This window comes from Nanorana parkeri, unplaced genomic scaffold (genome assembly GCF_000935625.1).
Source record: "Nanorana parkeri isolate BGI_ZX_2015 unplaced genomic scaffold, ASM93562v1 scaffold525, whole genome shotgun sequence".
Lineage (NCBI taxonomy): Eukaryota > Metazoa > Chordata > Amphibia > Anura > Dicroglossidae > Nanorana > Nanorana parkeri.
This window is the reverse complement of record NW_017306793.1, coordinates 627530-643447: the sequence shown is the minus strand read 5'-3', so window position 1 is coordinate 643447 and position 15918 is coordinate 627530. Positions and strand designations below refer to the sequence as shown.

General features: G+C 41.5%; 1 protein-coding gene across 2 annotated transcripts in view; it reads left to right on the top strand.

Moving 5' to 3' along the window:
• AP2B1 (adaptor related protein complex 2 beta 1 subunit) overlaps window positions 1-7566 on the top strand; it is a 99292-nt gene extending 91726 nt beyond the window's left edge. For both annotated transcript variants that reach the window (XM_018561467.1, XM_018561466.1), the window contains 2 exons: window positions 4211-4365; window positions 6736-7566. In XM_018561467.1, the coding sequence (XP_018416969.1) occupies window positions 4211-4365; window positions 6736-6810 (230 nt within the window). In that variant the 3' untranslated portion in view covers window positions 6811-7566. The remainder of the gene's footprint in view (window positions 1-4210; window positions 4366-6735) is intronic.
• The last annotated feature ends 8352 nt before the right edge of the window (window positions 7567-15918 follow it).

The following is a 15918-nucleotide window of genomic DNA, read 5'->3' as shown; positions in this document are numbered from 1 at the left end:
CTGAAAGAGTTATTAACCCATGGATTCCTAGGGAATTTATTGCTGTTTTTGTGACTGGAGAAGAAAGACATCCACGGCAGTGCAGTGTTTGCACTATGCAGGGTCCATAGCAAGTGCTCTGAACCTTCAGGAGTAAAATCTTTTACTGTTAGTGACATCTATTGGCCTGCAGCAGGGGGGTGACATGGCTTGGCTGTATCTCCTTGGAAATTACACCTTCCCTGCAAAAGCTGACATGTATATGCAATGACACACGCTATTATAAATCTACAGTAAGCCAGACTGGAACACATGGTGCTTTTCCGCTTATGTAATTGCATGTCCCTACAAGTCATGGATAACGCAGAGCTTTAACCACATCTGCACGCATCCTTTTACCTATACAATGAAATGCAAACTACAAATACAATAAATTAAGCACATGTTAAGTTAAGCCACTAATGGATGGATTTGAAATCAAATGAATTTGGCAGGGTGCCTAAATTCGGATCTCGATTTTTATGATACAGATATGAAACAAGCTTCCCTTAATATCTAAGGATGTCAGATCTCCATTCTGCATGTTTGTTAATACTCACTGACATGATCATAGTTGGGAAACTATTATTTACATATCACCTGAGCTTCCTCACAGATAAATTCCCTGGTTTACATGTCATTTAAAATGTATTTCCACTTTTCCATCCAAATTGGCATAACACCTACTTTACATTTGTTACATGTTCCCATTCACATAGGAAAACTGAAAAGAAATGAAAATTTGCAGCTTTTCTTTTTTTTGATTGTTTCTGCACACTCCAGAACTGAAGAATCCTGCTTAGTTCTCACTGTCAGGGTGGTCGGAAGGAGTTTTGTTTCAAATGACTAACCCTGTCTGTATTGTCCTGGCAGATTTTATTATCAGCTGTAAACTAAATGAGCAGGACGGTCTGTGCTAACAAGTTAAAGACTTGTGGACATTGTATGGTAATGAACCTTTAGGGCCCATTTACACCAATTGCTGTGCATTTCAGAGAGGCAGCTGCTGGAACGCACAGCAATCGCTCACAAAACATCCCCCTTCATTCTGGGGCGGGAGGGGGCGTGATGGTGCATTAAAGTCCATGGCACCATAGCCCCGCCCGCACTGCAATCCGGTCCACTGCGAATGCACAAAATGCTGCATGTTCTATTTTTTACGTTCACAGTAGACCGGAACGCAGGCAATGTTTTGCCACGCATCCGATCGCACTGTGGGGGGCGTGGCTGCAGTGCCATAGACTTGCCCTGCCACGCCCTCTCCCGTCCCAGAACGAATGGGGACGTTTTGTGAGCGATTGCTGTGCGTTCCAATAATAATATAATCGATAATGAGAATCGTTGACAACGATTCTCATTATCGATTAGTTGATTTTTGTTTAGTTGAATCCGCCACCACTACTCCCCTGTTCTCCACCCCGCTGGTTCTTGCTGTAGTGGTCCCTTTCAATCCCCGCTGCTCTCCCCGCCTGTTTTGGCAGAGGCAGCAGGGACACAGACCACTCCAGCCGGCACCAGCGGGGAGGAGAGACCGCTGCCCCCCTGTTCCTCTGCTGCTGCCCCGTTCTTCCTCTGCCCCGTGGGAAAAGTCATTTTCAGCTTCGGCCTGACAAATTTTGCTGCAGGAGGTGCATTGCGGTGCCATTCATTTCAATGGATGCCAAAAACACCTCACGTCCGAAGTGTGATCACCCGCACTGGAACGAGTGGTACTGCAATGCCCTGTGTTCCAGTGCAGTGTGATTTTTTAAAAATTGCAAACCTTTTTTACTTAAGTAAACTTTATGTCTGTAACAATGCATTTCTGTATTTTATTTTAAATAAATTAAGGTATTCATTTTTTTTTCTTCATTTTATCTGATTAATCGAAAAAAATAATCGGCCAACTAATCGATTATGAAAATAATCATTAGCTGCAGCCCTAATTTTGAACACATAAACATATAAAGAAGGGGGCTCTCATATTTGGCTGCCTAAGTGGAAATACCCTTTAGGGGTTTGTGTAATGTTAATTTATACATAATTTTCACTGGCTTACTGATCCACACTAGAACACAAATAGCATCTCAATGGCTTTCTAATTCGGGCTTTTCTGTTCTTTGTTAGTACTTTGTGCTTTCATTCATATTTAATTGAATTTATTAAGAAATCAGCTATTCAAATGTGACTCTAAACTCTAGAAAAAGAGCTAAAATGTGGTCTTTAAAATTCAGAACCTGTGTGAAAAGTGAAGCACATTGCTCAGAATGTCTATTACAGACCACACGGCCTCTTCTTTGGGGAATAAACACTGTGGCTGGGATGGATAGGTATTGTTCCCATTAGATAAGTGGTGCTGGGATTGGAGGCCTGTGTACAGGGAGTGAAAAATGTTTTACCTGTTGGATCGTTTCTGTACTGCTGTCTTAAGTGCACCTGTTCCCAAACTATGCCGGAGCTGTTTTTGCACACATCTTATAATCCACATTTTAGGGCATGAAGATTACTTTAAACACCAAATAATTATATATTTAATGAAAGCAGAGACCCTGTAGAATAAAATGGTGGCAGTTGCAAATTTTTATGTTTCATGATATTAGTGCAACTCTTTATGAAACCCAAAATTCAGTTAAAAAAATACACTTAAAGTAATATGAAACACCTACCTTTTAAGCTAAATGCATTCCAGGCAACAAATAAAACACGGCACAGTACTTACTGTTTCTTGGTCTAAGTGTGCCAAAACACAACATACCCTCCTGTTCACCGCCGCCATCCGCATGTCCACAGCGGTGCTTCACCGAACTTCCTGGTAGTGGACCACGCTCATTAAGTTTTCACATAAACAGTGTACTAGGGACTGTGCAGGCTCCAACTGCTGGATATCTCTCACGGGGAGTAGAGGTGAAAGGAGAGTGGCTTCTTGCCAGGACTGTCTCTTTCTATGGACGCAGTCCATAGCACCAGCCAGGACCGTGCATGCACCGGTGGCTCCATGGAACCCTAGAAGGGAAAGGAGTCACCCTAAGAGTAGACATTAGGACCAGTACCCAGGGACAAGAAATACAAGGAGCCGCAAAAAGTATGATATAATACCCACTTTTTTGTTAAATATAAAATATATACCCAATATCCCAAGCTTAAAAATTGCTCTTGCCCATGAAATGGTAAACAATTACGGTACCCCAGATTGTCCATAGGCGAAACTGTAAAAGCCTGTACAGGTCCATCAGTTTAGAGTTAACTGTGAATATTGCTAGTACTCCCGAGGAGGGAGACTGACATTACGTGTGACATGACTTGGATGCTTCAGTTTCTTTTACAAACATGGGATCGGCCTCACAGTATTTGGGGCCAGGGTTTGTACAGGAGAAAATAAGACAGGTCATGTTTTTCCACATTATTAGTATTTACAGCTGAAGTGCAAGTACACCATGAGAATGACATTGTCTGGGCTGAGAGTCCTCTTCATGGCCAATGTAATGGAAAACTTTTTAAAGTGAATCTGTGAGCGCAGAATTATGGGAGCTGACACTGCTGACTTTAAAACTACAGGGCCTGTCATCTTTATCCTAGCTTTGCTACCTTAGTGGGTCACTTACTTGGAACAAGCATGTATCCAGCAAAGTTGGAAAAGTCTGAACTGTCCTACTCTTCCTCAGTAACTCAGTGGGAAGTCAAACAGCATCAGGATGATGGCTGCAGAGCTCACAGATTTAACAAAAAAAACATCAATTACAGGTTGCTTGTTGCTCTCCTCCCAGGTTTCCTTATTAATATACTTTAGACACAAACCTACTCAAGATACTGTAACAGGTGTGTCAATCTTCTATGGGCAGGGCTTATACCTCAGAGGTTTGCTGTGCTCCCCAGTGAATATTTGGAGAAATACAATTTCACAGTTTTAGTAATATTTACTCAAAACCTTTACAACAGCATATTTTCATTTTTGGCATGATGTATACAAAAGAAAAACTTTCCTTTTTCCTTTTTTGTGTTAGTAGCAGCAATTCTTACTGCTGTGATTGCACTTCATATTTGCATAACTGCTTCCCGCTCCAAGGATTTTCATACTGCTTTGCAGACAAATCATACTCAGGAAATGACTCCTTTCATAGAGCTGGTTTCTGTTGTATTCATGTATAATGGTCAGACATTGTATGTGCATAAATAAATCAAATGCATTTGACTATCTGCGTCATTTTCTTTTTAGACGCTGTTTCCAGTAAGCTGCAGAACAACAATGTTTACACTATCGCCAAGCGGAACGTGGAAGGGCAGGACATGTTGTACCAGTCCCTAAAACTTACCAATGGCATCTGGATCTTGGCAGAGCTGAGGATACAGCCTGGGAACCCAAATTACACAGTAAGTGTACAGAGCACATGCAGCTCCAATAGCAGTTTGATGAAATACCATGAAATTGTTTTGACAAGTCAGTTGTGCTCACTAGGCTTTCGCCTTATGTATTGTTTCATTATACACTGCCTTTAGCTAGCCTAAAGACCCTACACGTATATAAGAAATGAAATGTGTACTGAGGGAAACTTGTGGACTGTTATTGCTGAATTCCTTCTGAGAATTCAGTTTGCCCAGTTGTCTATGGCTTCAAATACATCAAAGTCTTTGACCTGGAATAAGTATGCTGCCAGTGAGGTCATAACTCGGGATTTGTCTACTTGCTCTGGGTCCCCCTCTTCATTAAAGTTTCTAATACTAGTACACAACCGATGCTAACAAACCAAGCTTTCACTGCCACAACCCGTGCAGGCTCAATGTTTATATGGTCATGGTCCTGAGCAGCCTCTGGCTAAGTGGAAGCTTAGCCTGTTTACATTCGAGGGCTGTTCTATCATCAGCAAAATTAATGAGCGCGGGGGAGTCGCAGTACAAGTTTGTTAAAAGCAAATTTAGCCTTTAAAGGCAATTCTAATTAATTCGTTAGAAGACTTAATGAGGAATCCTGTAAATATATTTTCATATAGCCACCACTCATATTTACATCTTGGTCACCCTTATTAGGAGAGCATTGCCAGGTTTCTTTTTTGTTTTTATACCCATGACTACATTTTATGGGTTTTCTTCCGGCATCTTTCTGCAAATTGTAACAATTGTGAGTGCTTATATATACTTGTGACCTCTGGCTCATACTGTACATGTTTAGTGGATATGCAAATATTGTGTTCAACATTTTTTTGCTTTTATTATTCGTTTTTATAACATGGAGTTATAAAGGTTTATTTATTTGTAGTTATAATCCAATTCTTAAAGATTGTTTACCACTTTAATCAGTTTAGTGGAATAGCCTTTCATTTGTGGTCCTGCGAGGATTGCGTAGACTTGCCATGCTTGGACCCTTTGCAAACAGCTGTTCCATATCCTTTAGTGCAGCAGCTAACGATTATTTTCATAATCCATTAGTTGCCCGATTTATTTATTTTCGATGAATCGATTGGTTGCATTAAAAAAAAATCTCTCCCCCTCCCTCTCTCTCACTCACTCTCTCTCAATTTCACTCTCTCTCTCGCTCACTCACTCACTCACTCACTCTCTCTCAATCTCACACTCTCACTCTCTCCCTCACTCTCTCTCTCATGAGAATAGTACCCTTGATTGGCTCTACCTACAGATTTCTCTTGCTGTGAGCTAGTTTAGTTAAATAAGTGCAAGTCCTCTCTTGACAAGGGTTAATGTAAATTCCACATTTCTTCCTCTTTTTTTCCCCTTGTTTATTGATTGTTTAATGTGCTTTAACTAAAAAGCCAATTATTACGCTGTAAAGAGAGCATGAGAGGTTGTCATTTGCACCCTAGGATATATTTTTTCTTTATCAAGGAAAGACGTAATGGATTTAAATGTGCATATGTACTCTTGTAAAACAATTAAATAGTTGTCTGATGGTAGTGTGTGGTTGCATTGTTAGTATTATTTGGAATTTAGTAACAGTAACTGTAAAATTGAGCAGTGACCTTCAGAATTTGCTACAGGTTGTTTATACTTTGAAAGACTTTCTGGAAAAAGGTAACATATTGCAGCTGACGAGTCCTTATATGTGGTGGCAGGGGAAGTGTCATGTTTTCTCCCATACCTGGAAGTGCCAGGTATTTTTTAGGGTTCTAATGTCAGAATGAACCTGTTAGGATCGATTTACAGCAGATGTGTTGTACTGTGCCGGGCAGCCTTGCCCCGTGCAGCTCCAATGCCTAAACAGAGGCAATTAGCCTGGTTCCCTATCAAGTCAGTTTAAACCACTGTGGTTTAAAGTTTAGGGGAAAAAAAGGTAACAATGCGATGCGCTGGAATCGGCACATTGCACTGCTTCCCTAATCACGCATACCAGCGGCCAGGTAGTAGTGCCCACTGCTGGTGTGAACACACTGTCCAAGTCAGATCACTGAAAAATGATTTTAGCAGTTTTTTATAGCGCACTAAACTCTATCTGGTTATATGTCTTGGGGTCTGCAGCGCAAGATTTTTCTGCCATAGTTTTGATCACCTGAAACAGCGGGTTGTTCTTATGCCTCCATTTGCAGTCTTACAATTAAGAATTCAACAGCAATCATGAAGCTCATTGTAATTGAAAGACTGGATTGCATAGGCAAGAAACCAAGTGCATAGAACTTTAATGCCAGCAGCACATAGCCACCTTTCCTTTGCTCCCCCACCACTCCGATCAGTCAAATTAAGTTTTTCTGTATTCTAATCTCTTCGGTGACCATTTTTTCTCATTATTTTCAGCTTTCTCTGAAGTGTCGTGCACCAGAGGTGTGTAATTATGTGTACCAGGTCTATGACTCCATATTGAAGAACTGAAGTGGCAATCCAGCAACTGACTTCTTATAGATGTACACATGATATTTCTTATGTCAAATGTCTCATAACGCTCCTACTCTTACAATGTATTGGATTATCCATTCCAGCTCTTGGAAGCTATGCTGTCAGAGCCTTGAGCAGTGATCAGAATTGGAGAAGGCACTTGTTATATATCTCTGGTTTGGCAATGGCTTCACAGGCTAGACACCCCTAGAATTCCTACAGCAGTATATACATACCAGCGGCTATAGTCATATACATGAAGTAGGGCTTTGTTAACATGATGTATTTGCCACTTTTATTGAGCTCATGTTACTATATACTATTGTGTATCATGTAGTTGCTCCTTGCCAATGTAATAGCCTGATTAAACTGGAGTAGTCATGTAGTATCAGAATTGTGTATTGACAGAAGTCTTATCGGCTTGCAGTGCACTGAGCCAGAGCTTTTCATGACCAGAAAAATACCTGTTACCCTAGATAATATAACATGTTGTGTCATTGTGTCTGCCATACTTAACCTCTAGTAACGGTTTTCTAGTAGATAAAAAAAACAGCCATCATTCTTTGTGCCACTTGTATACTCTTTGTTCTTGTGATACTCCACTGCTGCTTGACCCCTTCCTCTGTACATTTCGTGCCAATGCTCAGTGCATGCTGGCCTGGCTGAGGATGTCACCTGTGTGTTGTAAAGTCCAGTTTTCACAGTAATATGACAAATGTTGTAAAACCAATAAAATATGTTTCAGAAAACAAAGTTGTGTCGTTTTTTGTTTGCACAAGCAGGATGTTTATGTGAAATTTTAGGCAGGTTTATACATTGGACCATTTCATCAGATGCAGACCTGCCATGGGCTAGTTTGAATAACACAGACCCCACGGGCTATGAGTCATGCTTTCATCAGATCTTGCTGGCCTAAACTGAACGGATGGATGAATCTTCCCTGCCATCAAGGCAGCGCTCACTACATAAAAGTGATTTTTTTTTTAAAAGTAATCTTTGATTGTATTATCAAAAAGAACTCTAGTGTGTATTCCTATTACAATGCTGATGTTATAACAGGATAGGAGATGCTGGGACTTTACAACTCCTTTAGAGATCTGTATATTATCATTCCTCTTGTGTAGCACATTATAACTCAGCAGATGTAAATAAGGGGAAAAACTGCTCCTATTTTGATCTGTGCATGTTGTCAGCATTGAGAGTAGTGAAGTAAGTGTACAGATGCATCGGGATGGATTTGTTAAAGGAGCTGGAAATGTTCACAGGTACATTCACACTAAACACCCAAAGACAAAAAGTAAACAAGAATTTTCTTTACATAATTGGGTAATTGAAGTCAACATTCACTAATTTTTTGAGTGCACTTTCTGGACTCCTTAAGTATATCAGCCTTATCATTTCTGGATGCTGTTCACTGCACTACAAACTGTTTATGCATTGGAACTTTATCAACCAATTTGTTTCCCAGAACAGTTACTTTTATGTCATGCCAAATGTCAAGGTTGCCAGCATGCTTATTTCAGCTCTCAAAACTTTTACCACCCTTAAATGGCGGGTGTCATAGCTTATCAAGTGTTCAGCACCGTGGCAACTGCAATCCAAATAGAGGCTAAGATGGTACCTTCCTTGGCTGAAAAGAATAGTGTGTGTTCTCTGCCATTACAATCCCTCCCTCTCCAGGATACATTTTATCCCCTGTCTGATCGTTAGATTTTCACTTACTTTAAGTGGCTATCACGTGATACCAGAGCCCGGGTCTTCCCCCCTTCTGTTTACTTCCTGCTTGGGTCCTTGTTTTGCTGTCCATGTCAGCACCTGCATGATATGGACACTTCCTATTGGATTTCATTGACTGGGTCCTCTCAAGAGGACTGATGAACTTAGATGCCATTGCACCACTAGATCTGTGGTCCCTGCATCCAAAACATCAGAAGTGAGGGACTTGGAGGGAAGACTTTGCTAAGTATATTTGACTTTACAAAGTAAGAGGAAGAATATTTGCATTCTGTTTGTTATGTATATTTTACACAGCGTCCCAACTTTTTTAGAATTGGGGTTGTACATGAGCTATTTTTTTGCAGATTACAGAGCTTTTTGGTCCCACAGGCTTCAATGGGAAACTTTGTGTGACGAAACGCTCAGGGGTGAACAAAGGTCATCAAAATAAATGGGATTTCTTGTCTTGAACATTGTGCCGCGCTTAGCTTTGACCAAAAAAACACCTAGGTGTGAACAGAGCCTAAATGCCCATGTACGGTAGGCTTAACAAAACATAAAGAGAGCCAAGGGTAATACAAATCTTGTGTTTAAAATACAACTAAGCTTTATAGAAATGGGACATAATGTTTTTCAGTTAAAATGTTAAAAAATAAATGTTTTTTATTTGTTCGCAATTGCCTTATGCAGAGATTCTGCTGTTCTTGTTTACGTTATGATTTAAATGGGTACTTATTTATTGTCCCCCACATTAGTTTTTGTCCATATTTCTTTTGTGTGCTAATTATTCCCTATTTTCTTTGTAGTACACCAAGCTGCTGCAGACCAATGTAAGGTGTTTTTTTTTTTTTAATGGTTACTCTGTTGCAGCACTATTTTATTTCTGTATATGACATAATGATAATGTACTCAGTCAAGTGATATGTATCGTTAACTTCCATGCCTGATGCGTAGCATTCCCAGATGTCTATTTAAGCATCTTAGTAATATTCTGTCTGACTTACCTGAACAGGATTGGCTGCACCAATTATGTGTTAAGCTGACATTGAAATAAGACTTTCATGGATTACTTTATTATGGTTTGTACCAATTCATGATCTAAATGAAAAGAATGCCAGTACTGTGCTGATACTAGCTGCGTCTCAGAAGCTGCTGTTATTACCTATGAGATATGACAACTATTGAACTGAGAACTATAGCCATGATCTGTGACACAATTTACCGCTATTTAATTGTAAACAACCACATTGGTGTGTTTGGAAACATTGTGTATCAAACACAGCCTGCTCAGTTTAACAAAGAAATTTGCTAAATGAACTGATACATAAATATTTACTTAATTGATGAACGTATGCTGTTTATTGAAGTGTGAAATGTGTAAAAAAAAATGTGCTAGTAATTCAATGAGTACTGTACTTGTAAGCAGCAGATTTTTTTTCTAACTTTTGATCAGACTTTAATATTACAAAATTAAAGTGGTGTGGAAGTTAATGATTTTAAGGCAACTTCGATAGTTTTCATAATACCACTGTAATTTGCTGCTGTAAATATAAACTGCACTGATCAGAGCTAACAGGTTCTTAGTACTTCTGTAAGACAAGGAGCTGATGGTCTTCTAGGTAAATATAACTGATGGTACTGCTCTGTTGGGGGAAAGAGAGCTGATGGTGTTACCCTGTTGGGGGAAAGAAAGCTGATGGTACTGCCCTGTTGGGGGAAAGAGAGCTGATGGCGCTGCCCTGTTGGGGGAAAGAGAGCTGGAAAGAGAGCTGATGGTGCTGCCCTGTTGGGGGAAAGAGAGCTGGAAAGAGAGCTGATGGTGCTGCCCTGTTGGGGAGGTGAGCTGATGGTGCTGTCCTGTTGGGGAGGTGAGCTGATGGTGCTGCCCCTTTGGGGAGGTGAGCTGGTGGTGCTGTCCTGTTGGTTAGGAGGGATGATGGCGCTGCCCTGTAGGGGAGGAGAGCTGATGGTGCTGCCCTGTAGGGGAGGAGAGCTGATGGTGCTGCCCTGTTGGGGAGGAGAGCTGATGGTGCTGCCCTGTAGGGGAGTAGAGCTGATGGCGTTGCCCTGTTGGGGAGTAGAGCTGATGGCGCTGCCCTGTTGGGGAGGAGAGCTGATGGCGCTGCCCTGTTGGGAAAATGAGAGATGATAATGGTGCCCTGTTGGGGAGGAGAGCTGATGGTGCTGCACTGTCTAGAAGGGGAGCTGATGGTGCTGCCCCATCTGGGAGCAGAGTTGATGGGGCTGCCCTTTCAAGGGGGAGAGCTGATGGTACTGCCTTGTCGGGGAGGAGACCTGGTGGTGCCGCCATGTTGTAGAGGAGAGCTGATGGTGCTGCACTGTCAGGGGAAGGAGAGTTGATGGTGCTGCACTGTCAGGGGAAGGAGAGCTGATGGCACTACTGTATTGGGGAGATTATCAGAGAGTGTTGCCCTGTTGGGGAGAAGAGCTGTTGTTGATGTTGCTTTGTTGAGGTAGCAAGTTGATGCTGATGTGTTTAAGAAGAGGGCTGTTCAGTTAACATGGAGATCTGTTGGTACTGTTCTACTAAGGAAAAGTGCTGACCGAATAGATCTGTTGAGGAAGAAAGCTGATAGTAGAACCCATAGGTGAGGAATGGCTAAGGCCAGACAGTCATGCAAAACTAACATGTTTTTTTTTTTTTATGGAACATGACTTTAAATTTTAGTTTATATAATATTTTTACCATATCATTTGTGCAGGTCTTAATATTTCTGAAATGTAAAAGAACATTCCCATTAAAGTAGAAAATTAGAGCTTCTTTCAAACTGAGTTGTGAGCCTGTAATGTGTCTGCAAAAACAATTGTCTCAGACACTTGGTATTAACCATTAAAACCAGATTGTCCCTTTCTCTTTCCCAGGGCAATATAAAGAAAATAGAATGAATGTGATTGGATGGTATGAGAACACCCATGTGATCTTCTTTTTTTTTTAAACACAATGATAACTGAGCCTCTGTGGGGGACATTCATAAAACCTGCACAGGGTGATAATGCATTTTCAGCATGTATACTCTTCATAAATGTTTGCCTTGCTAACAGTAAAAAGTAAGTAGATCAGACAATTCAGAGAAAAGTACTCAAGCTTTAGGAAACATGTAGTTAGTAAAGTGTTTCCCCCATTGCAAGATTTATGAATGCTTGATAATTGGTTTTCACCAGAGAATTATGGGACGATAAACACCTCCCCTGAAATTAAGATGTAAAGACCAAAGGAAGCCTGCACTGAGAAAATAGATAGTCTGTCATAACTAATCTCTTCTTTCTAATGCCTGATGCTTGACTGTCATGCTAATCCAAATCTTAATCGATCCGGCGCTGTGCCCCCTAGAGCCCCAAGGCCCTGGTGCGTCTGCACCGCCTGCACCGGCGGTAGTTCCGCCACTGCTTAAATTCTTTCTGCATCACTGACCTGCTACAAGTATGCATATCAGAAGTTCTGACTTTGGTTGCTGTCTGCTTTTTCCAGGAAGCCAGAAACAGCCAGACAGATAGCATATTCAAAATAAGCTCAGCAATGGCAGCCTCCATACAATAGTTCTCTCTGTGCAGGTTTCCTTTAACAACGTATGGTCCATTTTTTCCAAGTGTATGTGCAGGTAAAAGATCATTCCTTATAATGTTAGGAAAAGATCCATATGTGTTTGCACACTAGCAGAGTTCATAAGGAGAACATGCGTGAACTGGCATTTCTTTCTCCCGTTGGCAGGGACGCCATTGAAGACACTTGGCACACATGTACAGTATGTCTCAGCGGGACAGCTTTTTGCACCTGCCACAACATCTTTGTAAAGGGAATGTGGTTTATACATGAGGGACTATGCTGTGCTGAAACCTCATACATTTATGAAATGTCACTGTTATAGTGGCACCCAGTGTCACTTCTCTTTGTAGCAAGAGCCCTTTCTAGCTAGCTTTCGAAATGTACAGATCATCGTCATTTCTTAACCATTTAAATATTTACCTGTTAATAAACAATTACCTTTACAGGAAGGCACTGGCTTTCTTTCACTTTGAATTTTTATGCTGTGATTTTCAAGCAGTTTATGACCAGTCTTAACACAAACACATGCTTTGGTCATGCAAGGAAAATCAACAGGTTCACTTTAATACTCCCCTACCCAGCAGCACTTTTCCTTTTCTTCCTGTCATTCCATTCAAGCACTGGGAGGGAACAAAATACCCAATACTTCCAGCTATAAAGGAGCATGTAACTCAGCCCCCTCCTTCTCATGTGATAGTGCTGGTGCTTGATGAATGGCATCCTGGGCACCAAGCTCTGTCATAAGAATGGCAGGAAGACAGCCCTTCTCTCTGTGTAATCTCCAATTAGGGTGGGCTGCGCGCCTTCACTGGTCTTCCTTTCCTCTCTCACAGCAGCTGAATGGAGCAGTACGAGGGGAAAATGAATGCTGTTGAGCCACCATTATAGCAAACCTGTTGGTTTTTCCTGCGTTTTCAAGTCAAAGGTTTGCCTTCAAGATAAATTATTCCTAAATGTCACAGGTATTAAGTCAACTTGCGGCTGGTTATACATGAGTCGATCTTTGAGAAAAATAAGCAGAGAAAAATCTGCCTCAGCTTGTTTCTACCTAAGAGACTTGGTATGATTCGACCGATGTTCTACTTCATTGTGCTCATGGTGAAAGGCTTGTTCTGTTTCCTGTGGAGAAAAGCGAGAAATTTTTAACATGTTGGGAAATCTCAGTGTGCTATAACCTTTATGACTTGCAAGTATGTGTTGTTTCTAAGAAGTTAACACTTACACGACCCAATTGTCAAATGCAATGCGCAAATCTACAGAATCGCTAGCAGACAGGCAGGAAGAACCTGGTTGGTTGCTGGGGACTGCACCTTCACTCTTCCTTTCTTCTTCAGAAACCTCCTGCTGTGGGAATACCATCATCAGCTATTGACATGAGCTTCATGTTTATGAAGCCCTTTCTCAGATTCTGTGTTTCACAATTTAAGATTAAAGAAATAGTAGCTTGCAAATTCTCCGCCTGCCTGACAGGATGAGCAGCGGGCAAACTCACCACATTTCTAAACACTTTCTATTTTTATCCATACTGTGAACGGCTACATCCTAACAAGCTGTCTTTGCCATGTGCCTCATACTAAGACTTCGCATGGGCACGTCCTCCGAGAAGCAGCTGCAGCTCCTAAATGAACACAGCACAATGTTCCTTGATTAAAGTCACTGCTTCTCATGACATGCCTTTTTGCCGGCATAATGAAAAGAACTCTTTATTCATCTACTGTTGTATATTGTAATCCACATGTATTATTTCAATAAACTGCATGCTGCCGTCATTCCACTGTTTGACCGCATGTCAGTTAAAATGATATGATTTCGGGTTCGATGCAATATTACACAGCTATTTCAATTTGAAATATGAAATACAACAGTTTCTTTCGTGCTTTTCTTTCAGGTTTGATGATAAAAGAAAATAGTCACACAGCATACGAAACCTGGAGATTAGGCAAATACTTTTTTCCTCAATTTTTTTATACACATTTTTAATATTAAAAAGTTTACTTTTAAAATCTATTGCAAACAGTCTTTATTTATAATTTATATGTTTACTAGCAAATGTGTGCCCGTTCATGCACAAATTAATGTAGGCTGAATGGTTTTTGGGCCTCTGAGTTATTCATAACACACTGATATGCTTTACTGCCCAGTCAGACAATATTTTATTTGATGAAGTGTGCCATCTCACTTGTAGTTGATACCCACAATCGAGGAAGCATAATCAGGAGGCAGAGTGAGAACAGATTTTGGTGGCAAACAGAGTGGAAGCAGCTCAGCAAGTGGGGGTTGAGGGGTCAGCAGCTGATAATGTATTATTGGAAGAAGATCCAGAGTGGAAGCTTATCGTGGATTGAGGAGGAAACAGAGAATAAGACAATGTGCCAAAGAAAGAGTATTGTGGAAAATGGAGTGAGCAGAATGCATATTGGATTACAAAAGCACTGACAAAGTAGCAGCTAAAATGACTTGGGATGGAGCTAAACTCGAGGCAGGTATAAAAGATAAAAAACTGGTATGAGACTTTTGCAGGCACTGCACAACAGAGGTCACAGGGAGAAGCAGCACAATGAACATGCTGATAGTAGAGATTCAGATTAGCTTACCAGTCTTCTGCTTCTCCTTGTACTTTCCAATCAAAGGCTCAAGGAGGGACAAGACCTGTAAGCATTGCCTAACTGCAGTAGAGAAAAATCAGGTCTCATGCCCTGCCAGACATGGAAGTGCTGTGTGACAGATTTCTGTGATACCCAAAACTTGATGGACGGAAATTAAAATTCGAAAGTAAAACAGCTCCACTATATCTGTGTAATCTATATATTTAGCAGTTTGCGTTGAGTTTAGTTTACAATACCACAAAAAGCATAGTGGGTAGGAAATTGCATGGCACCAAATGCAGTAGATATTATTGCAGAGAGAGATTAGAGTGATAAGTCATGCAAACCGTTATAGATATAATTGGACTGTGTGGGCAGTGGAGACAGAGCTGACACTGAACATAGACCAGTGGTTCTCAACCTACACCCACATTTGTCCTAGGTTGTTAAGTCATGACCCAAGTCACACTGCAATGGAACACACAGCATTGCAGTACCGCACTTTCCGGTGCAGGCGATCGAACTGTATGTGGGAGGTGCGTTTGGGGTGCCATTTAAATGAATGGCATTGAAACGCACCTCCCACACCAGAATGCACGATAGGTGCGATTGTATGGTACTGTACTAGTGTGAACAGGCCCTCAAAAACACTGACAGATCCTCCCAGTCTCCCTACCTTACAAAAACTGGAGTGGATCTTCAACATGGGGTCCAGTAAGGGGTGCTGTGCTGTGAGGAAGCTCCACCCATATGTGTATTGCTTGTACAGCTCCCATGCACGCCCGTAGAGGTGGCGGGAGCCAGAATGTGATGTCATCCCGGTCCAGGCACATCTACAAGGCATGCAAGGGAGCTGTAAGCAATGCACTTATGAGTGGAGCTCCCTCACGGCCATAGCCCCAGGCCACTCCACCTTAAGTCGGCACTTGGCACCGGGCATCATATTTTGAATGGCTGCTTGGTGCAAGAACTGACAGTGCTGCGCTACTGGGAGGCTGAGGAGCCTCCCGCCTAGCACAGTGGAAGGCATGTGGCAACCCAATGGACATGGGGTCGCAACCCACTTTTGGGTCACGAACCACCAGTTGAGAACCAAGGGTGTAGACAGCGGTGGGACAGCTGCCAGACAATGTAGTGTGAACATGTTGAGAGAGCTGCCAGAAAATGCACTGTAGACAGTTGGGTATAGCTTCCAGAGAATGTAGTGTGGATAGCTGGAAGAAAACTATCAGTACTCTG